Here is a 27,212-nt window from a genome sequence, read left to right on the forward strand (position 1 = left end):
ATCCTTTCTTTGTGAAGTAGTGTTCCTAGTCAAGCCAGAAGGCTGTTCCATTAAAGGTTTAGCATTTTAGTAGTAAGGGTAAGGATAAGTGGTCTTCAGCCCGTCACAGTCTTCCACCCAACCTTTCTTCAGATGAATTTCCTGCAGTAGAAAAATTAGACAACCAGGCTGAATGATTGAGTCCCTGACTATGACTAGCAATGAACTACTCAGCCCTGGCTTCCTGAGCATGCCATCCTTCAAAAACAGCCTGCCAGATGGAATCTCAGTCCCCTAGCTTGGCATTCAAGATACTCATACTCTAATCCACCAAAATCCAGTTCCAGTAGTTCTCCCCACTTCTTTCATACAGCAAATATCCATTCACCCAACTGCATTCACTCATCTGGAGTACAAGTTCTTTTCCTTATATTCCAATATATCCCTATTTCATCTGCCTAGGAAGTCTTTCAACTTCTTCACAATCTTAAATCCTACATGGTAGTTACTTTCCTACCTTTACAACTTGACCTTAAGAAAATTTTTGCTTTCCAAGATCTATAAGTCAATCAATCAATAAACCATTAATAAGTTCATAGGCTGCTTCAATACAGTTCTCCTCAATACAAATATAGTTGTCAATCCTTAATAATTGACAGCTTATATTTGATCACATAGAAATGTATTTTAACTCACATATTTGTTATCTAAAATGATAGTATAGCACTCTTCATTTTGTTGGTTATTTTCACGTATTTTAATGTCAGTATCACCTCTTTGAAGACTTAAAGTATATGTTGTCCATTTTTTCAGTATTTTAGTATCCTGCCCTGTTTTACACTTAGTGGGTGTTCAATAAATGACTTCAACACTTCACAGAATGGAGAAAATTTTCCCAAATCCTACAAGCGTTGACCCTGTCTGACTTTGCACATCACTTGTTAATGGCAGCTGGGTAGTTGTGTTTGATAGAAATTCAAGAAAAAATTTCTACATGTTTCAAGACCAAAGCCACAGTCATATGAGGACCTTAGTCAGCATCATGAATATATTCTTAAACATATACAATGGAGAATTGCACTTTTATGATTTCGTGATGAACCACATGTAAAACAGTCATTCACATTTTATTTATTTATTTATTATTATTTTAAAATATCTTTATTGGAGTATAATTGCTTTACAATGGTGTGTTAGTTTCTACTTTATAACAAAGTGAATCAGCTATACATGTACATATATCCCCACATCTCCTCCCTCTTGCATCTCCCTCCCACCCTCCCTATTCCACCCCTCCAGGTGGTCACAAAGCACTGAGCTGATCTCCCTGTGCTATGTGGCTACTTCCCACTAGCTGTCTATTTTACATTTGGTAGTGTATATATGTCCATGCCACTCTCTCTTTGTCCCAGCTTACCCTTCCCCCTTCCTATGTCCTCAAGTCCATTCTCTATGTCTGCGTATTTATTCCTGTCCTGCCCCTAGGTTCTTCAGAACCATTTTTTCTTTCTTTCTTTCTTTCTTTTTCAGATTCCATATATATGTGTTAGCATATGGGATTTGTTTTTCTCTTTCTGACTTACTTCACTTTGTATGACAGACTCTAGGTCAATCCACCTCACTATGAATAACTCAATTTCGTTTCTTTTTACAGCTGAGTAATATTCCATTGTATATATGTGCCACACCTTCATTATCCATTCATCTGTCGCTGGACACTTAGGATGCTTCCATGTCCTGGCTATTGTAAATAGAGCTTCAAAGAACATTCTGGTATATGTCTCTTTTTGAATGATGATTTTTCAGGGTATATGCCCAGCAGTGGGATTGCTGGGTCATATGGTAGTCCTATTTTTAGTTTTTTAAGGACCCGACATACGGTTCTCCATAGTGACTGTATCAATTTACATTCCCAGCAACAGTACAAGAGTGTTCCCTTTTCTCCACACCCTTTCCAGCATTTATTGTTTGTAGATTTTTTTGATGATGGCCATTCTGACCGGTGTGAGGTGATACCTCATTGCACTTTTGATTTGCACTTCTCTAATGATTAGTGATGTTGAACATCCTTTCATGGGTTTGTTGTCAATCTGTATATTTTCTTTGGAGAAATGTCTGTTTAGGGCTTCTGCCCATTTTGGGATTGGCTTGTTTGTTTTTTTGATGTTGAGTTGCATGAGCTGCTTGTATATTTTGAGATTAATCCTTTGTCAGTTTCTTCATTTGCAAATATTTTCTCCCATTCTCAGGATTGTCTTTTCATCTTGTTTATGGTTTCCTTTGCTGTGCAAAAGCTTTGAAGTTTCATTAGGTCCCATTTGTTTATTTTTGTTTTTATTTCCATTTCTCTAGGAGGTGGGTCACAAAGGATCTTGCTGTGATTTATGTCATAGAGTATTCTGCCTATGTTTTATTCTAAGAGTTTTATAGCGTCTGGTCTTACATTTAGGTCTTTAATCCATTTTTTTTTTAACATCTTCATTGGGGTACAATTGCTTTACAATGGTGTGTTAGTTTCTGCTTTATAACAAAGTGAATCAGTTATACACATACATATTATCCCATATCTCTTCCCTCTTGCGTCTCCCTCCCTCCCACCCTCCCTATCCCACCCCTCCAGGCTGTCACAAAGCACCCAGCCAATATCCCTGTGCCATGCGGCTGCTTCCCACTAGCTATCTACCTTACTACGTTTGTTAGTGTGTATATGTCCATGACTCTCTCTCGCCCCGTCACAGCTCACCCTTCCCCCTCCCCATAACCTCAAGTCCGTTCTCTAGGAGGTCTGCGTCTTTATTCCTGCCTTACCCCTAGGTTCTTCATGACATTTTTTTTTTCTTAAATTCCATATATATGTGTTAGCATACGGTATTTGTCTTTTTCTTTCTGACTTACTTCACTGTGTATGACAAACTCTAGGTCTATCCACCTCATTACAAATAGCTCAATTTCGTTTCTTTTTATGGCTGAGTAATATTCCATTGTATATATGTGCCACATCTTCTTTATCCATTCATCCGATGATGGGCACTTAGGTTGTTTCCATCTCCGGGCTATTGTAAATAGAGCTGCGATGAACATTTTGGTACATGACTCTTTTTGAATTTCGGTTTTCTCAGGGTATATGCCCAGTAGTGGGATTGCTGGGTCATATGGTAGTTCTATTTGTAGTTTTTTAAGGAACCTCCATACTGTTCTCCATAGTGGCTGAACCAATTCACATTCCCACCAGCAGTGCAAGAGTGTTCCGCTTTCTCCACACCCTCTCCAGCATTTATTGTTTCTAGATTTTTTGATGATGGCCATTCTGACTGGTGTGAGATGATATCTCATTGTAGTTTTGATTTGCATTTCTCTAATGATTAATGATGTTGAGCATTCTTTCATGTGTTTGTTGGCAGTCTGTATATCTTCTTTGGAGAAATGTCTATTTAGGTCTTCTGCCCATTTTTGGATTGGGTTGTTTGTTTTCTTGTTATTGAGCTGCATGAGCTGCTTGTAAATTTTGGAGATTAATCCTTTGTCGGTTGCTTCATTTGCAAATATTTTCTCCCATTCTGAGGGGTGTCTTTTGGTCTTGTTTATGGTTTCCTTTGCTGTGCAAAAGCTTTGAAGTTTCATTAGGTCCCATTTGTTTATTTTTGTTTTTATTTCCATTACTCTAGGGGGTGGGTCAGAAAGAATCTTGCTGTGATTTATGTCATAGAGTGTTCTGCCTATGTTTTCCTCTAATAGTTTGATAGTTTCTGGCCTTATATTTAGGTCTTTAATCCATTTTGAGCTTATTTTTGTGTATGGTGTTAGGCAGTGTTCTAATTTCATTCTTTTACATGTACCTGTCCAGTTTTCCCAGCACCACTCATTGAAGAGGCTGTCCTTTCTCCACTGTACATTCCTGCCACCTTTATCAAAGATAAGGTGTCCATATGTGCATGGGTTTCTCTCTGGGCTTTCTATCCTGTTCCATTGATCTATCTTTCTGTTTTTGTGCCAGTACCATACCGTCTTGATAACTGTAGCTTTGTAGTATAGTCTGAAGTCAGGGAGCCTGATTCCTCCAGTTCCTTCTTTCGTTCTCAAGATTGCTTTGGCTATTCGGGGTCTTTTGTGTTTCCATACAAATTGCAAAATCTTTTGTTCTAGTTCTGTGAAAAATGCCAGTGGTAGTTTGATAGGGATTGCATTGAATCTATAGATTGCTTTGGGTAGTAGAGTCATTTTCACAATGTTGATTCTTCCAATCCAAGAACATGGTATATCTCTCCATCTATTTGTGTCATCTTTAATTTCTTTCATCAGTGTCTTATAATTTTCTGCATACAGGTCTTTTGTCTCCTTAGGTAGGTTTATTCCGAGATATTTTATTCTTTTTGTTGCAATGGTAAATGGGAGTGTTTTCTTGATTTCACTTTCAGATTTTTCATCATTAGTATATAGGAATGCCAGAGATTTCTGTGCATTAATTTTGTATCCTGCCACTTTACCAAATTCATTGATTAGCTCTAGTAGTTTTCTGGTAGCATCTTTAGGGTTCTCTATGTATAGGATCATGTCATCTGCAAACAGTGACAGCTTTACTTCTTCTTTTCCGATTTGGATTCCTTTTATTTCCTTTTCTCTCTGATTGCTGTGGCTAAAACTTCCAAAACTATGTTGAATAAGAGTGGTGAGAGTGGGCAACCTTGTCTTGTTCCTGATCTTAGTGGAAATGCTTTCAGTTTTTCACCATTGAGGATGATGTTTGCTGTGGGCTTGTCATATATGGCCTTTATTATGTTGAGGAAAGTTCCCTCTATGCCTACTTTCTGCAGGGTTTTTATTATAAATAGGTGTTGAATTTTGTCAAAAGCTTTCTCTGCATCTTTTGAGATGATCATATGGTTTTTCTCCTTCAATTTGTTAATATGGTTTATCACATTGATAGATTTGCGTATATTGAAGAATCCTTGCATTCCTGAAATAAACCCCACTTGATCATGGTGTATGATCCTTTTAATGTGCTGTTGGATTCTGTTTGCTAGTATTTTGTTGAGGATTTTTGCATCTATGTTCATCAGTGATATTGGCCTGTAGTTTTCTTTCTTTGTGACATCCTTGTCTGGTTTTGGTATCAGGGTGATGGTGGCCTTGTAGAATGAGTTTGGGAGTGTTCCTCCCTCTGCTATATTTTGGAAGAGTCTGAGAAGGTTAGGTGATAGCTCTTCTCTAAATGTTTGATAGAATTCGCCTGTGAAGCCATCTGGTCCTGGGCTTTTGCTTGTTGGAAGATTTTTAATCACAGTTTCAATTTCAGTGCTTGTGATTGGTCTGTTCATATTTTCTATTTCTTCCTGATTCAGTCTTGGCAGGTTGTGCCTTTCTAAGAATTTGTCCATTTCTTCCAGGTTGTCCATTTTATTGGCATAGAGTTGCTTGTAGTAATCTCTCATGATCTTTTGTATTTCTGCAGTGTCAGTTGTTACTTCTCCTTTTTCATTTCTAATTCTATTGATTTGAGTCTTCTCCCTTTTTTTCTTGGTGAGTCTGGCTAATGGCTTATCAATTTTGTTTATCCTTTCAAAGAACCAGCTTTTAGTTTTATTGATCTTTGCTATCGTTTCCTTCATTTCTTTTTCATTTATTTCTGATCTGATTTTTATGATTTCTTTCCTTCTGCTAACTTTGGGGGTTTTTTGTTCTTCTCTCTCTAATTGCTTTAGGTGCAAGGTTAGGTTGTTTATTCGAGATGTTTCCTGTTTCTTAAGGTAGGATTGTATTGCTATAAACTTCCCTCTTAGAACTGCTTTTGCTGCATCCCATAGATTTTGAGTCGTCGTGTCTCCATTGTCATTTGTTTCTAGGTATTTTTTGATTTCCTCTTTGATTTCTTCAGTGATCACTTCGTTATTAAGTAGTGTATTGTTTAGCCTCCATGTGTTTGTATTTTTTTACAGATCTTTTCCTGTAATTGATATCGAGTCTCATAGCGTTGTGGTCGGAAAAGATACTTGATACAATTTCAATTTTCTTAAATTTACCAAGGCTTGATTTGTGACCCAAGATATGATCTATCCTGGAGAATGTTCCACGAGCACTTGAGAAAAATGTGTATTCTGTTGTTTTTGGATGGAGTGTCCTATAAATATCAATTAAGTCCATCTCGTTTAATGTATCATTTAAAGCTTGTGTTTCCTTATTTATTTTCATTTTGGATGATCTGTCCATGGGTGAAAGTGGGGTGTTTAAGTCCCCTACTATGAATGTGTTACTGTCGATTTCCCCTTTTATGGCTGTTAGTATTTGCTTTATGTATTGAGATGCTCCTATGTTGGGTGCATAAATATTTACAATTGTTATATCTTCTTCTTGGATCGATCCCTTGATCATTATGTAGTGTCCTTCTTTGTCTCTTTTAATAGTCCTTATTTTAAAGTCTAGTTTGTCTGATATGAGAATTGCTACTCCAGCTTTCTTTTGGTTTCCATTTGCATGGAATATCTTTTTCCATCCCCTTACTTTCAGTCTGTATGTGTCTCTAGGTCTGAAGTGGGTCTCTTGTAGACAGCATATATAAGGGTCTTGTTTTTGTATCCATTCAGCTAATCTGTGTCTTTTGGTGGGAGCATTTAGTCCATTTACATTTAAGGTAATTATCGATATGTATGTTCCTATTCCCATTTTCTAAATTGTTTTGGGTTCATTATTATAGGTCTTTTCCTTCTCTTGTGTTTCTTGCCTAGAGAAGATCCTTTAGCATTTGTTGTAAAGCTGGTTTGGTGGTGCTGAACTCTCTCAGCTTTTGCTTGTCTGTAAAGGTTTTAATTTCTCCATCAAATCTGAATGAGATCCTTGCTGGGTAGAGTAGTCTTGGCTGCAGGTTTTTCTCCTTCATCACTTTCAGTATGTCCTGCCACTCCCTTCTGGCTTGTAGGGTTTCTGCTGAGAGATCAGCTGTTAACCTTATGGGGATTCCCTTATGTGTTATTTGTTGTTTTTCCCTTGCTGCTTTTAATATGTTTTCTTTGTATTTAATTTTTGACAGTTTGATTAATATGTGTCTTGGCGTATTTCTCCTTGTATTTATCCTGTATGGGACTCTCTGTGCTTCCTGGACTTGATTAACTATTTCCTTTCCCTTATTAGGGAAGTTTTCAACTATAATCTCTTCAAATATTTTCTCAGTCCCTTTCTTTTTCTCTTCTTCTTCTGGAACCCCTATAATTCGAATGTTGGTGCGTTTAATGTTGTCCCAGAGGTCTCTGAGACTGTCCTCAGTTCTTTTCATTCTTTTTTCTTTATTCTGCTCTGCAGTAGTTATTTCCACTATTTTATCTTCCAGGTCTCTTATCCGTTCTTCTGCCTCAGTTATTCTGCTATTGATCCCATCTAGAGTACTTTTAATTTCCTTTATTGTGTTGTTCATTGTTGCTTGTTTCATCTTTAGTTCTTCTAGGTCCTTGTTAACTGATTCTTGCATTTTGTCCATTCTATTGTCCATTCTATCTCCAAGATTTCGGATCAACCTTACTATCATTATTCTGAATTCTTTTTCAGGTAGACTGCCTATTTCCTCTTCATTTGTTAGGTCTGGTGCATTTTTATCTTGCTCCTTTATCTGCTGTGTGTTTTTCTGTCTTCTCCTTTTGCTTATCTTGCTGTGTTTGGGGTCTCCTTTTTGCAGGCTGCAGGTTCGTAGTTCCTCCTGTTTTTGATGTCTGTCTCCAGTGGCTAAGGTTGGTTCAGTGGGTTGTGTAGGCTTCCTGGTAGAGGGGACTAGTGCCTGTGTTGTGGTGGATGAGGCTGTATCTTGTCTCTCTAGTGGGCAGGTTCACGTCTGGTGGTGTGTTTTGGGGTGTCTGTGGCCTTATTATGATTTTAGGCAGCCTCTCTGCTAATGGGTGGGGTTGTGTTCCTGTTTTGCTAGTTGTTTGGCATAGGTTTTCCAGCACTGTGGCTTGCTGGTCGTTGAGTGAAGCTGGGTGCTGGTGTTAAGATGGAGGTCTCTGGGAGATTTTCGCCGTTTGATATTATGTGGAGCTGGGAGGTCTCTTGTTGACCAGTGTCCTGAAGTTGGCTCTCCTACCTCAGAGGCAGAGCCCTGCCTCCTGGCTGGAGCACCAAGAGCTTTTCATCCACACGGCTCAGGAGAAAAGGGAGAAAAAGTAGAGGGAATTAGTAGAAGTATGAGGAAAGAAAGAAGGAAAGGAGGGTAGGAAGGAAGGAAGAAAGAAAGAAAGAAGCAAGAAGGAAAGAAGGCAAGAAGGAAAGAAAGGAGGGAGGGAGGGAGGGAGGAAGGAAGGAAGGAGGGAAAGAAGGAAAAAAGACAGAAAGAAAGAAGATACAGTAAAAATAAAATAAAGTATAATAAAGTTATTGAATTAAAAAATTCTTATTTAGAAAAAAAAAAGGGACGGATAGAATCTTAGGACAAATGTTGGAAGCAAAGCTATACTGACAAAATCTTACACAGAAGCATACACATACACCCTCACTAAAAGAGGTAAATGGGGAAAAATCATAAATCTTGCTGTCAGAGACCACCTCCTCAATTTGGGATGATTCGTTGTCTAAAGGAGGGAAGGAAGGAAGGAAAGAAAGAAAGAAAAAGGAAGAACGAAGGTAAAGTATAATAACGTTATTAAAATTAATTATTAAGAAAAAAATTTTTTAAAAAAATCGACGGATAGAACCCTAGGACAAATGGTGGAAGCAAGACTATACAGACAAGATCTCACACAGAAGCATACACATACACATTCACAAAAAGAGGAAAAGGGAAAAAATCATAGATCTTCCTCCTAAAGTCCACTTCCTTAATTTGGGATGATTGGTTGTCTATTCAGGTATTCCACAGATGCAGGGTATATCAAGTTGATTGTGGAGCTTTAATCCGCTGCTTCTGAGGCTGCTGGGAGAGATTTCCCTTTCTCTTCTTTGTTCTCACAGCTCCCAGGGCTCAGCTTTGGATTTGGCCCTGCCACTGCGTGTAGGTCGCTGGAGGGCGTCTGTTTTTTGCTCAGACAGGATGGGGTTAAAAGAGCCGCTGATTCGGGGGCTCTGGCGCACTCAGGCCAGCGGGGAGGGAGGGGCACGGAGTGCGGGGCAGGCCTGCGGTGGCAAAGGCCGGCGTGACTTTGCACCAGCCTGAGGCGCGCTGTGCGTTCTCCCGGGGAAGTTGTCCCTGGATCCCGGGAACCTGGCAGTGGCGGGCTGCACAGGCTCCGCGGAAGAGGGGTGTGGAGAGTGACCTGTGCTCGCACACAGGCCCCTTGGTGGCGGCAGCAGCAGCCTTAACGTCTCCCGCCCGCCTCTGGGGTCCGCGCTTTTAGCCGCGGTTTGCGACCGTCTCTGGATTCCGCGCTTTCAGCCGCGGCTCGCGCCCGTCTCTGGATTCCGCGCTTTCAGCCGCGGCTCGCGCCCGTCTCTGGGGTCCGCGCTTTCAGCCGCGGCTCGCGCCCGTCTCTGGGGTTCGCGCTTTTAGCCGCAGCTCGCGCCCGTTTCTGGAGTTCCTTTAAGCAGCGCTCTTAAACCTCTCTCCTCACGCCCCAGGAAACAAAGAGGGAAGGAAAAGTCTCCTGCCTCTTCGGCAGGTGCAGGCTTTTCCCCGGACTCCCTCCCGGCTAGCTGTGGTGCACTAACCCCTTCAGGCTATGTTCAAGCCGCCACCCCAGTCCTCTCCCTGCGTTCTGTCCGAAACCGAAACCCGAGCCTCAGCGCCTCAGCTCGCAGCCCCGCCCGCCCCGGCGGGTGAGCAGACAAGCCTCTCGGGCTGGTGAGTGCCGGTGGGCACCGATCCTCTGTGCGGGAATCTCCCCGCTTTGCCCTCCGCACCCGTTGCTGTGCACTCCTCCGCGGCTTCGAAGCTCCTCCCTCCGCCTCCCGCAGTCTCCGCCCGCGAAGGGGCTTCCTAGTGTGTGGAAACTTTTCCTCCTTCACAGCTCCCTCCCACTGGTGCAGGTGCCGTCCCTATTCTTTTGTCTCTGTTTTTTCTTTTTTTCTTTTGCCCTACCCAGGTATGTGGGGAGTTTCTTGCCTTTTGGGAGGTCTGAGGTCTTCTGCCAGCCTTCAGTAGGTGTTCTGTAGGAGCTGTTCCACGTGTAGATGTATTTCTGGTGTATCTGTGGGGAGGAAGGTGATCTCCGCGTCTTACTCTTCCGCCATCTTCCGCCTTCTCCTTTAATCCATTTTGAGTTTATTTTTGTGTATGGTGTTAGGGAGTGTTCTAATTTCATTCTTTTAAATGTAGCTGTCCAGTTTTCCCAGCACCATTATTGAAGAGGCTGTCTTTTCTCCATTGTATATTCTTGCCTCCTTTATGAAAAATAAGGTGACCATATGTGCATGGGTTTCTCTCTGGGCTTTCTATCCTGATCCATTGATGTATATTTCTGTCTTTGTGCCAGTACCATACTGTCTTGGTTACTGTACCTTTGTAATATAGTCTGAGGCCTGGGAGCGTAATTCCTCTAGCTCTGTTTTTCTTTCTCAAGATTGCTTTTGGTATTCAGGGTCTTTTGTGTTTCCATACAAATTGTGAAATTTTTTGTTCTAATTCTGTGAAAAATGTTGTTGGTAGTTGGATAGGTATTGCATTGAATCTGTAGATTGCCGTGGGTAGTATTGTCATTTTCACAATGTTGATTCTTCCAATCCAAGAACATGGTATATCTCTCCATCTGTTTGTATCATGTTTAATTTCTTTCCTCAGTGTCTTACCGTTTTCTGCATATAGGTCTTTTGTCTCCTTAGGTAGGTTTATTCCTAGGTATTTTATTCTTTTTGTTGCAGTGGTAAATGGGAGTGTTTCCTTAATTTGTGTTTCAGATTTTTCATTATTAGTGTATAGGAATGCAAGAGATTTCTGTTCATTTATTTTGTATCCTGCTATATAACCAAATTCATTGATTAGCTCTAGTAGTGTTCTGGTAGCATCTTTAGGATTCTCTATATATAGTATCATGTCATCTGCAAACAGTGACAGCTTTACTTCTTCTTTTCCAATTCGGATTCCTTTTATTTCTTTTTCTTCTCTGATTTCTGTGGCTAGAACTTCCAAAACTATGTTGAATAATAGTGGTGAGAGTGAACAACCGTGTCTTGTTCCTCATCTTAGAGGAAATGGTTTCAGTTTTTCACCATTGAAAATGGTGTTGGCTGTGGGTTTGTCATATATGGCCTTTATTATGTTGAGGCAAGTTCCCTCTATGCCTACTTTCTGGAGGGTTTATATCATAAATGGGTGTTGAATTTTGTGGAAAGCTTTTCCTGCATCTATTGAGATGATCATATGGTTTTTCTCCTTCTGTGTGTTAATATGGTTTATCACATTGATTGATTTGCATATGTTGAAGAATACTTTCATTCCTGGGATAAACCCCACTTGATCATAGTGTAGGATCCTTCTAATGTGCTGTTGGATTCTGTTTGCTAGTATTTTGTTGAGGATTTTTGCATCTGTGTTCATCAGTGATATTGGCCTGTAGTTTTCTTTCTTTGTGACATCTTTGTCTGGTTTTGGTATCAGGGTGATGGTGGCCTCGTAGAATGAGTTTGGGAATGTTTCTCCCTCTGCTATATTTTGGACGAGTTTGAGAAGGATAGGTGTTAGCTCTTCTCTAAATGTTTGCTAGAACTCGCCTGTGAAACCATCTGGTCCTGGGCTTTTGTTTGTTGGAAGATTTTTAATCATGGTCTCTATTTCAGTGCTTCTGATTGGTGTCTTTATATTTTCTATTTCTTCCTAGTTCAGTCTCAGAAGGTTGTGCATTTCTAAGAATTTGTGTATTTCTTCCAGGTTGTCCATTTTATTGGCATAGAGTTGCTTGTAGTGATCTCTCATGATCCATTGTATTTCTGCAGTGTCTGTTGTTACTTCTCCTTTTTTATTTCTAATTCTATTGATTTGAGTCTTCTCCCTTTTTTTCTTGGTGAGTCTGGCTAATGGTTTATCAATTTTGTTTATCTTCTCAAAGAACCAGCTTTTAGTTTTATTGATTTTTGCTTTCATTTCCTTCATTTGTTTTTCATTTATTTCTGATCTGATTTTTATGATTTCTTTCCTTCTGCTAACTTTGGGGGGTTTTTTGTTCTTCTTTCCCTATTTGCTTTAAGTGTAAGGTTAGATTGTTTATTTGAGTTGTTTCTTCCTTCTTGAGGTAGGCTTGTATTGCTATAAACTGCCCTCTTACAACTGCTTTTGCAGCATCCCGTAGGTTTTGCGTCATCGTGTTTTCATTGTCATTCATTTCTAGGTATTTTTTGATTTCTTCAGTGATCTCTTGGTAATTTAGTAACATATTGCTTAACCTCCATGTTTTTGTATTTTTTACAGTTTTTTTTCCTGTAATTGATATCTAGTCTTGTAGCATTATGGTCAGAATAGGTACTTGGTATGATTTTAATTTTCTTACATTTACCAGGGCTTGACTTGTGACAAGTCAATATATGATCTATCCTGGAGAATGTTCCATGAGCACTTGAGAAGAAAGTGTATTCCGTTCTTTATGATGGAATGTTCTATAAATATCAATTAAGTCCATCTTGTTTAATGTGTCATTTAAAGCTTGTGTTTCCTTATTTATTTTCATTTTGGATGATCTGTCCTTTGGTGAAAGTGGGGTGTTTAAAGTCCCCTCCTATGATTGTGTTACTGTTGATTTCCCCTTCTATGGCTGTTAGCATTTGCCTTATGTATTGAGGTGCTCCTATTTTAGGTGCATAAATATTTACAATTGTTATATCTTCTTCTTGGATTGATCCCTTGATCATTATGTAGTGTCCTTCTTTGTCTCTTGTAATAGTCTTTATTTTAAAGTCTATTTTGTCTGATATGAGAATTGCTATTCCAGCTTTCTTTTGATATCCATTTGCATGGAATATCTTTTTCCATCCCCTCACTTTCAGTCTGTATGTGTCCCTAGTATGTGTCTGAAGTGGTTCCTTTGTAGACAGCATATATAGGGGTCTTGTTTTTGTGTCCATTCAGCCAGTCTATGTCCTTTGGTTGGAGCATTTAATTCATTTACATTTAAGGTAGTTATTGATATGTATGTTCCTATTCCCATTTTCTTAATTCTTTTGGGGTTGTTATTGGAGGTTTTTTCCTTCTCTTGTGTTTCCTATCTAGAGAATTTCCTTTAGCATTTGTAATAAAGCTGGTTTTGTGGTGCTGAATTCTCTTAGCCTTGGCTTGTCTGTAAAGGTTTTAATTTCTCCGTCGAATCTGAATGAGATCCTTGCTGGGTAGAATTATCTTGGTTGTAGGTTTTTCCCTTTCATCACTTTGAATATGTCTTGCCACTCCCTTCTGGCTTGCAGAGTTTCTGCTGAAAGGTCAGTTGTTAACCTTATGGGGATTCCCTTGTATGTTATTTGTTGTTTTCCCTTGCTGCTTTTAATATTTTTTCTTTGTATTTAATTTTTGATAGTTTGATTAATATGTGTCTTGGCATGTTTCTCCTTGGATATTTCCTGTATGGCACTGTCTGCGCTTCCTGGACTTGATTGCCTATTTCCTTTCCCATATAAGGGAAGTTTCCAACTGTATTCTCCTCAAATATTTTCTCAGTCCCTTTCTTTTTCTCTTCTTCTTCTGCGACCCCTATAATTCGAATGTTGGTTCATATATGGCCTTTATTATGTTGAGGCAAGTTCCCTCTATGCCTACTTTCTGGAGGGTTTATATCATAAATGGGTGTTGAATTTTGTGGAAAGCTTTTCCTGCATCTATTGAGATGATCATATGGTTTTTCTCCTTCTGTGTGTTAATATGGTTTATCACATTAATATTGTTCCAGAGGTCTCTGAGACTGTCCTCAATTCTTTCTATTCTTTTTTCTTTATTCTGCTCTGCAGTAGTTATTTCTACTATTTTATCTTCCAGGTCACTTTTCTGTTCTTCTGCCTCAGTTATTCTGCTATTGATTCCTTACAGAGAATTTTAAATTTCATTTATTGTGTTCTTCATCATTGTTTGTTTGCTCTTTAGTTCTTCTAGGTCCTTGTTAAACGTTTATTGTATTTTCTCCATTCTATTTCCAAGCTTTTGGCTCATCTTTACTATGATTACTCTGAGTTCTTTTTCAGGTGGACTGCCTATTTCCTCCTCATTTGTTTGGTCTGGTGGGTTTTTTCCTTGTTCCTTCATCTGCTGTGTATTTCTCTGTCTTCTCATTTTGCTTAATTTACTGTGTTTGGGGTCTCCTTTTTGCAGGCTGCAGGTTCGTAGTTCCTGCTGTTTTTGGTGTCTGCCCCCAGTGGCTAAGGTAGGTTCAGTGGGTTGTGTAGGCTTCCTGGTGGATGGGAGTGGTGCCTGTGTTCTGGTGGATGAGGCTGCATCTTGTCTTTCAGGTGGGCAGGACCGCATCCTGTGGTGTGTTTTGGGGTGTCTGTGACCTTATTATGATTTTAGGCAGCCTGTGTGCTAATGGGTGGGGTTATGTTCCTCTCTTGCTAGTTGTTTGGCATAGGGTTTCCAGCACTGTAGCTTGCTGGTCGTTGAGTGGAGCTGGGTGTTAGCGTTTAGATGGAGATCTCTGGGAGAGCTTTCGCCTTTTGATATTACGTGGTGCTGGGGGGGGGTCTCTTGTGGACCAATGTCCTGAACTTGGCTCTCCTGCCTCAGAGGCACAGGCCTGACACCCTTCAGAGCACCAAGACCCTGTCAGCCACACGGCTCAGAACAAAAGGGAGAAAAAAGAAAGTAAAAAATAAAATAAAGTTATTAAAATAAAAAAATATTAAAATTTTTTAAAAATTAAAAAGTAATTTAAAAAAAGAAAGAAAGAAGAGAGCAACCAAACCAAAAAAGAAATCCACCAATGATAACAAGCCCTATAAACTATACTAAAAAGCAAAGAAACAAAAGACGTACAGACAGAACCATAGGACAAATGGTATAAGCAAAGCTATACAGACAAAATCACAGAAAGTCCACCGCCTCAATTTTGGGATGATTCATTGTCTATTCAGGTATTCCACTGCTGGGATAGATTTCCCTTTTTCTTCTTTGTTTGCACAGCTCCTGGGGCTCAGCTTTGGATTTGGCCCTGCCTCTGCGTGTAGGTCACCTGAGGGCGTCTTTTCTTCACCCAGACAGTACAGGGTTAAAGGAGCAGCTGCTTCGGGGGCTCTGGCTCACTCAGGCCGGGCGGAGGGTGGGGTACGGAGTGCGGGGTGAGCCTGCCGCAGCAGAGGCCAGCGTGGTGTTGCACCAGCCTGAGGCACGCTGTGCGTTCTCCCGCGGAAGTTGTCCCTGGAATTCGGGACCCTGGCAATGGCGGGCTGCAAAGGCTCCCGGGAGGGGAAGTGTGGACAGTGGCTTGTGCTTTCACACAGGATTGTTGGTGGCTGCAGCAGCAGCCTTAGCATCTTATGCCTGTCTCTGGGATCCACGCTGATAGCCGCGGCTCGCGCCCGTCTCTGGAGCTCGTTTCGGCAGTGCTTTATTAATCCCCTCTTCTTGTGCACCCCGAAACAGTGGTGTCTTGCCTCTTAGGCAGATCCAGACATTTTCCTGGACCCCCTCCCAGCTAGCTGTGGCACACTAGCCCCCTTCAGGCTGTGTTCACGCAGCCAACCCCAGTCCTCTCCCTGGGATCTCACCTCTGAAGCCCGAGCCTCAGCTCCCAGCCCCCACCTGCCCTGGCAGGTGAGCAGAGAAGCCTCTGAGGCTGGTGAGTGCTGGTCAGCACCGATCTGTGCGGGATGCTCTCCGCTTTGCCCTTCGCACCCCTGTTGCCATGCTCTCCTCCGTGTCTCCAAAGCTTCCCCCCACCCACTGCTCCCTGTCTCTACCAGTGAAGGGGCTTCATAGTGTGTGGAAACTTTTCCTCCTTCACAGCTCCCTCCCAGAGGTGCAGGTTCCATCCCTATTCTTTTGTCTCTGTTTTTTCTTTTTTCTTTTGCCCTACCCAGGCACGTGGGGAGTTTCTTGCCTTTTGGGAAGTCTGAGGTCTTCTGCCAGTGTTTAGTAGGTGTTCTGTAGTTGTTCCACATGTAGATGTATTTCTGATGTATCTGTGGAGAGGAAGGTGATCTCCACGTCTTACTCCTCTGCCATCTTGAAGGTTCATTCATATTTTAAATACTCTTCAGAGCACAATTTTTTAACTTTTGTTTCTCTAAACATAATTATTTAATAATTAAGAGGTGTCAAAATATTACAGTTGGTTTTTCTTGTCATTCTGTTTGTTTGTTTGATCCTATATTGTATCTTGGAGATTTGGGGGCAACTTATATTCTGTAGCAGTATACAGTATATATGCACAATGTTTTAAAAATCTGATGTATAAATATTGAGTTTTACTGTCACCTAGATGGCAGATATGCAAAAAATAAATTCATTAAAATATTTCTAATGTCCTGGTTTTAAAATAGGGAGCACTTTCTCAATGTTCATGTCCTCACATAGTCATAAAGTTTCCTACTTTAACAAAAGTCACTTGGTTCTCTGCGCACCAATGAACTTGAATGTCAAATTTACAAGTTCATGCTAATGTGTTCTCTGCTAAATTTGGGAAATTTTCTTTCTGTGTATCCATTGATATTTCACTATTTATCATGGTGGTGTAAATGCTTGGGTTAGCTTGACCTAATGGCATCCAAATTCATGGAAATGAATGTGGAAATGGGACAATATAATTAAATATCGCAATTAATGGGCTTGATGCTCCTATTTCATTCTTCACACAATCATATTAAAAGTAGGTTTTTTTTTTATTACGTAAGACTTGGTTCTATATATAGTTCAGCCAGAAGTAAAATTATTCCTAAATCACCCTGTCTGTCAGCCTAATGCATCAGCTTCAGCCTGTGCACATAATGACAGTCAGACCTTGATTGGCTTTTTTCTCTTCCAACTGGTGGTGTAGACAGCAAACAGGAACCCTGTCTGAGAAGAGTTTGTGTATAGACCCAGAGAAAACTTTTAATATGGCACTGTTGTTTATGTTATGATCAACCAAATTTATTGATCCAGTCATTTATTTATTTGTTCTTACAAAGTCCTGTATTCATCCATCCATCACATTTCCTGAATACTTACCATGCACCAAATACTGAAAGTACAGTAATAAGCAAAACAGACATAGCCCACGTAGTCCCGGATTTCATAATTTGGAAAGCACAGCTGGACTAGAGTTACCCTTAGGAAAAATACGTTCAAATATAATTAGATAATCACACAAATATGTGAAATGAATAATAAACATATGATGCTGTAAAAGCAACGAGACCCAGTATTTTCAGGAGGTCAAAGAAAGGCTTTTTTGTGTCAGTGCCATTTGAACTGAGATGGGAAGGACGCATTAACTAAACAATGGCGGTGATGGGGAAAGTAATCACTAGCTATCTGACCTCAGACAGGTTACTTAACCAGTTTATGCGTCAGTTTTCTCATCTATCAAATGACAAGGTTAATAGTACCTACTTTATAGGGTCTGGTGAGGATTTGGTAAGAGTTTAGGACTATGTTCACTACATGGACTCTATGTAAATATTACATATTGTTGTTACATGGCATTTTTACCCATAGTTTGCTAAGTTAGAAACATACTGAAGAAAATAAAAATAAATAATCCTGAATGTTGATTTCAGATTTATTCAAAGTAAGATGCAAGTGATAAATAAAACTTTCCATACAAAAAGTCACAATTCAGGTAGGGAGACAACATGGAAAATGTTGAAAGCGATGAAAATGATGATGTGAACTGCGTACAATATATGCATTATGAAATGACACCTAGGAAAACTGGAAATCAATGAAGTTGTGTTAATTGCTATTTTTTCTGGAAAGGGAAGATGGATGCTTGCAATAAACTTAAATGAAAGATTTTTAAAAATGGTGCCCTGGGAACAGAGAGGCACAAAAGCATGCTCATAATTTTGTGGCTTGGGCTGAAGCATTTCTCAAATGTCCTTGAAAGTTTCCAAAGACAGTCTTTCCTCAGGAAAGTATTTCTCCTGTGAGTAAATAATATTCTTGTCTAGAAATGAAATGCAGTAATATATTACATGGCAAGTGAACTGTTAGCAAGACTGGCAGCAGAAGTTCAGAAACAAATGTCGCATTGCAATCTAGAGTTTGAGGCTCTGTATCTGAACTTCCATAACTTCTAAAGGGATGCCCTTTGTATGAAATCAAAATAGTCCAGAGAAGAATTTTGACTTCTCTTTACTTAACTATTAGAAGGATTTATTTGGAATTATTATTGTGTCATGCATGTTCCGCCTTAAATTTTCTGTGGTTGAGTTGCACAATTGATAAGCTAAGGTTTCTTTTCACCATAAAAAGGCTCCTTTTAAGGAGTCCTATAATAATGACATTTAAAGTACTTGCTTGCTTTTGAAGAAAGCTTCATGCTTGGGCTTCCCTGGTGGTGCAGTGGTTGAGAGTCCGCCTGCCGATGCAGGGGACACAGGATCGTGCCCCGGTCCGGGAAGATCCCACATGCCGTGGAGCGGCTGGGCCCGTGAGCCATGGCTGCTGAGCCTGCGCATCCGGAGCCTGTGCTCTGCAACAGGAGAGGCCACAGCAGTGAGAGGCCCACGTACCGAAAAAAAAAAAAAAAGAAAGCTTCATGCTTTCCAAAGTGCTTTATAAACGCATTTCTATGAGGCAGGTGGAACGTGTCCTGTCAACAGTATTTTACAGAAAAGAAAATGGAGGCTGTAAAGGAAAGCTGCTTGGTCAAGGTCATTCAGTGCGTTAGGCGAGTTTTCATCACAGGAGTACTCACAGTTGAGCAGGGAATCCAGCAGGGAAAGCTTAAGGCTTTAGTCTATCTTTACACAAGTATTTTTGCATAAATGAAAAATTTACCCAAAATGAAGTGCATTAGGTGCCTAGTACTGCCTTCTTGTTCCTTAGAGTCTAGTGAGGGATATAGACTGAGCATATTCTATCCCAATGAATATAACTTAGATTATTCTGAGGGTGATCACTTGGGCTTCAGAATCTGAATTCCAGCTTGACCCCTTACATGAAGGAAATTACTTAATCTTTCAGAGCCTGTTTCTCCATCCCTTAAATGGTAATTTTAATGTTCTCTTATATGTTTATTAACTCATTCACTTAACAAAGCACCTGCTAGATCTCAAGTACTCTGCTAAGAATGGTGAAGCTTTTCTAGGAAGCCAGAAGGCCTCCTTCAGTGGATAGCGGAGGTCAAGAGAGGTTAGAGTTAACACTTGAATTTGACAGTGGGAGAAGATGAAAGGTTCACACGGCAAGGAAAAGAGAAAAAGACTATTATACAGGTTAAAGAGCTAGACCTGGATATATTTGGAGTGACAAAATTTCTGAATTTTGATGTACCATACTTTCTGCCTCAGTTCCCACATCTTGGAAGTGGGAATAATGATTAAACATGTTTCACAGTATTCATTTGGTAGAGATTAAATGAGTATTAATTAAGCATGGAAAGTGGCATAGGACAAATTTGATAAATTATTATGTATGAAAGTGTGTATAAATAAAATCAATTGCCATGACCCCTCTTCGTACCGAGTGATCACAGCACGCTTTAATTTTCTAGCTGAGTCTGGATATGGATTCGTAACTTTATTCAAACAGTGTATCAGGCACCACTTAACCTTTGGATTGGCTGGAAATTTTTGCTCCTCTGCTCTAATACAATTTAATTTTAATTTTGGTTTTTCAGGTACATGGGTATAAATAAGAAGAGTGTTAAAGAAATGTATTTCAGATTTTAAATTCAAAAATGTAGAAAAACTTTCTTTTACTATTTTTCATTTTACCTTTGGGTGCACTGATCAGCTACTTTTTCTTCTGCACCCAGGCAAAAGGGATTCTGAAGAAAACACTTTAAAATTTTGATTTCATATATAAGATAGTGGGAGCCTCTGCCTGCTTGATTTACATTTGTGCTCACCTTCCAGTTTATGCGGGAGGGGGCATACGAATAAAGGAAACTTTTATATGATTTCAAGTTATTTAATTCCTGATATTATATTTAGCCATGATAGAGTGTTATGATTTGCCTACAACATCCATCCTTCCTTTTCTTGTACCTTACCTTGTTCAGAGAGGACTTGTGCCTGTTCTGCTCTGAATTTCTCAACCAGTTCAGCTGCTAAAATCACAGGTGAAGCTTAGTTTCTGCTGATTTAATCCACCCAATCGAGATAGAGTTTCTCATTTTATTCAGCAAATATTTACTCTGCCTTAAAAAGAGATTTTTAAAAAAATGCATGGTCTTATTTGCTAATGCTGCTGGGAATTAATTAAGTTTTAGGTTCACAGTAAAATTGAGCACAAGGTACAGAGATTTCCCACACATTCCTCTGGTGGGAATGTAATAAATTGGTACAGCCACTGTGGCAAACAGTACGGAGGTCCCTCAAAAGCTAAAAATAGAATTACCATATGATCCAGCAATCCCACTCCTGGGCATATATCCAGACAAAACTATAATTCAAAAAGATACATGCACCCCAATGTTCGCAGCATCATAGAGGCGTTATTTACAATTGCCAAGACGTGGAAACAACCTGAGTGTCCATCAACAGATCAATGGATAAAGAAGATTTTATATATGTATATATATAATTTAAATTTATATATTTGCATACATATATATATATAAATACTACTCAGCCATAAAAAAGAATGAAATTAATTTTGCCATTTGCAGCAACATGGATGGACTTGGAGGGCATTATTCTAAGAGAAACAAGTCAGACAGAGAAAGATAAATACTGTATGATATCGCTTATATGTGGAATCTAAGAAATAAAACAAACTGGTGAATATAACATAAAAGAAGCAGACTCACAGATATAGAGAACAAACTAGTAATTGCCAGTGGGGGAGGGGGGAAAGGCAATTTAAGAGTTGGAATTGGGAAGTGGGAAGTACAAACTATTGGGTGTAAAGTAGGTTCCAGGATGTTATTATACAACAGGGAGAATATAGCCAATATTTTGTAATAAATGGAAAGTAGTCTTTAAAATTGTATAAAAATATTTTCTTTTTTAAAAAAGATACTTCTTAGCTGATAGAAGCTTTAGAAGTCTACAGAGGCAGATAATTTTAAAATTGCAGCATATAACTTCTGGAGCCTGGCTGACATTCTCATAGGAAGCCGCATGAAAATTACTTTCAAAGGCATTCATCACCTTAGCTTACAGGAGTCTGTTCCTTCAGTGTGTATTAGTCCATGGTGCATCCTTACTTTGACTTATCTGTGAGGTTCACCTCTCGCCCCCAGGAACAAAGCCTGCAGAGGGGCAACTTGTTTGGCTTGGGAGCCTGCCCAATATGAAAAGTTTGCAGGCAAAATCAGAAAGAACAGCTGCAGGAGGAGAGATGAGGGTTGCTGACAGCTAACGATTCGGAAAGCAATTTGCATGAGAGCCTTCTGCTTAACAGGAGGCAGCATGTGCTGGGCAATGGTTTACCATCCACTGCCAAGCTGGTTTCTACACCCTGAGTCCTCATTCCATCAAAACACGTGTCCTGAGGGAACGCCCAGCCACCAGCTTCCACTTACCTGAGTTAGCAAGACCTGCCATCTAGAATTTCAGAGAGCTTTTCATTTATTAACTCACATGAATCTACTTTATCCTGAGGCTCTGGATACTAGTCCCATGCAAACTGATTTAATAACAAACATTTAAGTGCAAATCCAAGGTCATCTAGGTAATATTCTTTGACAGCTTATTGCATATGAGGCACTGCACTGTGCACTTTTTATACCATATCGGACTTCATAACAGACCTCTGAAGTGGGTGGTTAAGTTTCCTGCCAAGGGATCCATACACAAGAAACGATAATCAGAAAAGACCAAAGTATTACTTATTACTAGTGAGCTAGCCGCTGTTACTTCATTTTGGAATTCTAATTGAGGCTTTCCTTCTCTCTCTCTCTTGCCCCCAAATCACAGCTGACTAGGTCATGGGACAAGCTTAAGCTAACATGCCTTATTCTGTGAATCATAAGCTGAGCTACTGGGACAGAACCATGTGACACGTTTGTCCCTTTCAAATGTAATAATTCTACCCATTGCTCCATAGATGTTCTGGTTACTGACCAATAACATTAACAATTCCTCTTCCAAGAATAGGATGGAGGGGAAAGGCACTGGATCTCCTATGCGTCCCAAACATGTGAAGGCCAAAGCATGGTGGGAGGAGAAGCATATCTCTTTGTAATATGTTTTATTCCCTGTCTTATAGATGTACCTATGGAAGATTAGAAAGGCTGAGTAACTTGTCCATGTCATGTAGCCCATGCTTTTAACTTTTTTATTATACCACTTACCCTTCTCACCTATCAATTTGCCTTTTATACTGATGTCCTGAGAAACAGACCACTGTATGGTATAGAAATGAACAACCATAAATAAGCTGGAAATGCATTTCTATTTACATTAACTAAGATAGTCACTTGTTTCTTTTAAGTGAGGTCCTCCGCCTTTTTAGGGACCTGAGTAAACTAACGATGTGCTTCCATTGATTAAACAAGAATTCTCCAGTATTCCATAGAAGAATCATACATTTCTTTAAGCCCTGTGTATGCTTCTAGGGTTTAGATTCTAAATCAAATAGGTTTCTGTTTTTCATTAAAAAAAACGAACACAGGATTTCACTTGTAAATTTATTAACTTTTTTTTTTCTGTCTAGCAACAAGCAGTGACTGTTGTTGGGTTGGTGGACATAGTAGAGATGGCCATTCAGAAAATCACAAATTTTAGGAACTCTAGCGTTCATGTAGCTCAGAACTGTAAGAAGAGACCAGAGGAAGATCAACATGCTTTAAAGTATATTACAAATCAATATTGAAACAGAGCTTAACATATAATTCATCTGGAAAGAAGCTCAGAACATGATTGCCAGTTATTTAATATTCTGGTCAAAGACAATGGAAGCACTATTAAAGTATGGCATTTTGACTGCCATTGGAAAGGTCAGGTTTCAAACAGCAGTGCACTAGTTGTGCTCAAAATGACTAAAGAATGATGAATAATTAAGTGAAGAGGAAATGGGAGACCTGCATTCTAATCTTGTTTTGGCCACTGATGGGAATCATGTGGACTTTAAGGCCATCACACAGTCATTTACTACCTTGGTTTTCTCACCTGTAAAATGAGGGAGTGACTATAGTTCTTTAATAATCCTTGATGATCTTTAGCGCTATGATTCTAGAGGCATCTTGATTTAATACAGTTTGAGGATTTATGTCTAAACTCTAGCAAGCAGAAAAATGTTCTTTTATTTCTAAAATGGACTTGACATTGCGTTAACAGAGCAAATGAAATCTTTTGAAGATTGTTCAAAGAATCACCAACTTAAAATTCATCGCCATTGTTGGTTTTTATTGTCTGTTTAACTCTTACTAGATCTATAATAGTTTTATTTATTTTCCTTTGCACCTGGACTGGCAGCCTGTGTGGTTGGAAAACACATCACCACTTATTTTAGATACTTTGTTATCAGAGCCAACTCTGTAATCTTTGTTCTGCCTGTGAATTATTTATTTAATTTGATGTGTTTTTTCCTGGATTCATAGAATTTCCTTTTGTCATGATGCTTCTTTCCATTTATGGGACTGTAAATACAGCTGACTAAACCTCTCTAGTGGCCGAATACGTATCAGGTCTTTTGTGTGAAGGATGCTAGCTAATCTTCTCGTTCATAGGCTGACTACATTTTTATTCATTTGCTTTTATTCTACTCACCCCTGACGGTAGTATCTGTGGAATAAATAAAATAAGGATACCTACTACTTATTTAACTCGGATCAGAAAACTTGACCTTTTCCTAATTTTTTACATTTGCTAGCTTTGTGGCAATATGCACCCCTATTTTTCTATGAATCTCAGTTCACCCTCTACATGGGAATAATTATGCCTACCATACAACGTGGTGATCATAAAAGAAATTCTACCCATCTACTACCATATTGGGGAAAAATATTTGGATTGACTTTGACCAGACTTGGAGGCACATGTTTGCAGTGGCCTGTTTGTAAATACTGACTACATGGGGTACAGTGGGATACTCTGAAGGCACCTTACAGAGGTAGATAATCTCTCTCCCAGGGCATCAACGCTAAAAGTGAGAAGCATTTTGATTTCTCATCAAGAAAGAAATGTTCTATGATGTTAATGGTTCTTAACTTTTGGTGATTCATTAAAATCTCCTGGGGAGCTTTTGATAATCTTAAAGCCCAGCCTGTAATTTATACCAATTAAATATGAATTTCTGGGGGTTGGACTGAGGCATTGGTATATTTTAAGGTTTGCAGAATGTAATGGTTAATATTTAAGTGTCAATTCAACTATATGCTGAGATACACAGATATTTTGCTAAACATTATTTCTGGGTGGGTCTGTTCCCAGATGAGATTAGCATTTGAATTGGTAGATGGAGTAAAGCAGATTTCCCTCCCCAGTGTAGGTGGGCCTCATCCAATCTCTTGAGGGCCCCAAAAGAATAAAAAGTCAGAGGAAAGGAGAATTTGCTCTCTCTGCCTGAGTGTTTGATCTGATCCCCTGCCCTCTGACTGTGGCTTACGTCAGTTCTGAAAACTACACCCCTGGATTTCCTAGTTTCCAGCTTATATTTAATATACAATGTATTTAATATTTAGTATGTTTAATACCTATTACATATGTTAAAGCAATTACATACATTACATTATATTTATTATGTATCTCCTATTGGTTCTGTTTCTCTGGAGTACCCTGACTACTATGGTGCTTCCAATACACTGTAAATATTGAGAACTACTATATATGTTAAAATACTATGGCTAAGGTATTACTAAAGTGGATACTCTGACAGTGCAGTTCTGCTTCTTAAATGGGCAACTCAATGAGGATAAGTAGCAATGTAAATTATTTTTTTCATTTTAAATGGTGGCCAGTCATATATATATATATAAACACTTTGGGAGGCTATAAGACACTAATTAAAAGAACTTATAGGATATAAGCACTAAAACCACATTGACTCACCACTCAGTAGAAGGAATTCTAGGCCCAAGATATAGAAACCTCCATACCTGAATCATTGGAAAAGATGTAGAAAAGACACTAAAACTATTGAAATTTTCAGAGATCCCTTGTGACCCTTTTGGAGATCATGATATCAGGACTCACTGGCCCCTGAGTCTTGTTTTGTAATACAGAGAGGGACCCACAGTTACATAGTAAATTGACACCTGAGACTTGTTTTTTTTTTTCAGCTAGAAGTGGAAAGGAGAAATATCTTTCACTGAAGCAGAGAGTAGAGGTATAAGTGGGGAAGACAAGGTAAAGAAAGAGAAAAGAAAAGAATCCATTTAGAGAAGACTTGCTCTTGGGGCAAGCCCTGGACGTATAGTCATTTATATATCCTATTTCAGGATACATTGCATGCTTTACTGTAAGTAAGCATTTAATGATTTGTCTTCCACATACTTTGTTTCATTAAAGAGATTCACTTCTGCTGGCATTTTGTTTCATGGGATCCCAGGCCCTTAGCATAGTCGCTTAGTAAAGTATTTGTAGAATGAATCAGTCAATATGTCCTCAAACTCAGTACCCTTCTCAAATCAGTTACCTGCTTTATACCATAACTGAGATTATATTATCATAGTGTTAGGACTCAAAGGGAAATATGATCTCGATTTTAGGGTGAGCGGCGAAGCTGCCGAGCGCCCGCGTCGCTGCCGCGGTCGGAAGACAGACGCCCCGCAAAGCCCCTTGCCTGGCTCGGACCAACGGAGCCGGCAGCCCAGCACTCCGGTGAGTGGCGCCTCCTCCCCAGCCCTAGACCCCCGCTGGGGACCGGCCGGCCGGGCTCTTTGGTGCAGCGCACCGGGGGTGCTCTGCGCCCCCTCCGCGCGCCCGGGTCCGGTCCGCCGGACCCCGTGGCTGCGGTGCCCGCGGTGCGATCGGTCTTTGTTTCCACCGGGGCCCGAGGCTCGGCTGGGCTCGGCTCGAAGCCTGGCAGGCAGCGCTGGGAAGGGGGAGGGGGAGGTGGACGAGAAGGGGGCGCGGGGAGGGGGGGGTTCCCGGGTTTCCTGGCCGCCCCGCGGCTCCCCCGGCTCGGGGACGAGGTGCGCGCCCAGCGCTGCCGCGCGCCCCCTCCTCCTTCCCCCTCCTTCCGTCTTTGGATTTAAAACTGCAATTTGCTCTCCAGCTTGCTGAGTGTGTGGCGGGGGTGGGTGAAGGGGGAGACCGTGGGACCGGAGAACAAGGCTGGATTTTAGGAACGGCCCTGGGAAAGGGGGAGACTGCGGAGGGAGGAGCCCTTCCCCTTCAACCCCCAAATCCCAAGGTTCTGCTGGTGCTCTGGGAGTTGAGAGGCGGGGACCTAATGACCCGGAGCGGGTGTGGGGCGGAGGAGGGATTTGGGGGCGGCCAGGGCCGTAGGGGTTGGGCCGCGTGCCCGGTTACCTGGTGAACAAAGTCGGCTCACTTTTGCATAAATAAATAATCGCCTATCAATGCGTTTCCTCTGAGGCTCTGATTGAATCGGCCCCCTCTTCCCCAGGGGGTGGGGTGCTGAGTGACAGCTGTCAGCCCCCTGGGCCGGTAGCTGGGGGTGAATTGCAGAATCCCTCTGCTTTCTGGCTAAGGGCGCATTCCCCTGCTGGGTCCTGGTCCCCAGGCAGAGCCAGAGGGGCAGAGGGCTGGCTCTGAGTCTAGGAAATAACCTTGTTTCCTGTTCTACAGGAAAAGGGACAGCAACCCAGAGTTTGGGGGCTGGGGATGAAGACTGATGGGAGCTGGAGGGGTTCCCCAGCAGCCTGACCCCCCAGCCTCCTGCCAGGCGAAGGGGCCAGCTGAGGGAGGAAGGATGTGGGCCTTGCTGGCCGGAGGCGGGAGCTGGGGGCCGTCCCTGAGACGGGCAGCGGGCACTGAGAGGGAGGAGGGAGAGAGAGAGAAGCGGGGGCGGGAATTCTCTACCGCAGACCCTGGGGGCCAGGGCCAGATGTGGAGGGGTGGGGAGTCCCCCCTCCCTCCTAGCTTGGGGGCCCTGGGGCTGGGCGGGGCTGAGCCTGGTGCCCTCCGTTCTGCTCCAGTGCCTGACTGGCAGGGCCAGCTGAATTTGGGCCCAGGCGTCACCCTGGGAGGTAGGGCCAGGCTGCACCAGCCTGGCCCCTGAGCACAAGGAGGGACCCTTGGGGGGCCTGTGCCTGTCTGGCTGGGCAGGCGTTTCCCGCCGGACCAGTTGGTGTCAGGCGGGACTTGGCCCCAGTTCCCTGGGCAGAGCTCAGGGTGTGAGGACAAGTTTGCCTCCG

General features: G+C 41.0%; 1 protein-coding gene across 6 annotated transcripts in view; it reads left to right on the plus strand.

Moving 5' to 3' along the window:
• Nucleotides 1-27,212, plus strand: part of LOC307183920 (uncharacterized protein) — a 284,255-nt gene that overhangs the window by 48,790 nt on the left and 208,253 nt on the right. For all 6 annotated transcript variants that reach the window (XR_013827635.1, XR_013827636.1, XM_079917093.1 and 3 more), the window contains one exon: nt 25,599-25,710. Coding sequence is in view for 4 of the 6 variants with exons in the window: in XM_079917093.1 (XP_079773219.1) it covers nt 25,599-25,710 (112 nt within the window). In the remaining 2 variants the exon portion in view is untranslated. The remainder of the gene's footprint in view (nt 1-25,598; nt 25,711-27,212) is intronic.

Source organism: Stenella coeruleoalba, assembly GCF_951394435.1.
Source record: "Stenella coeruleoalba genome assembly, chromosome: 3".
NCBI lineage: Eukaryota > Metazoa > Chordata > Mammalia > Artiodactyla > Delphinidae > Stenella > Stenella coeruleoalba.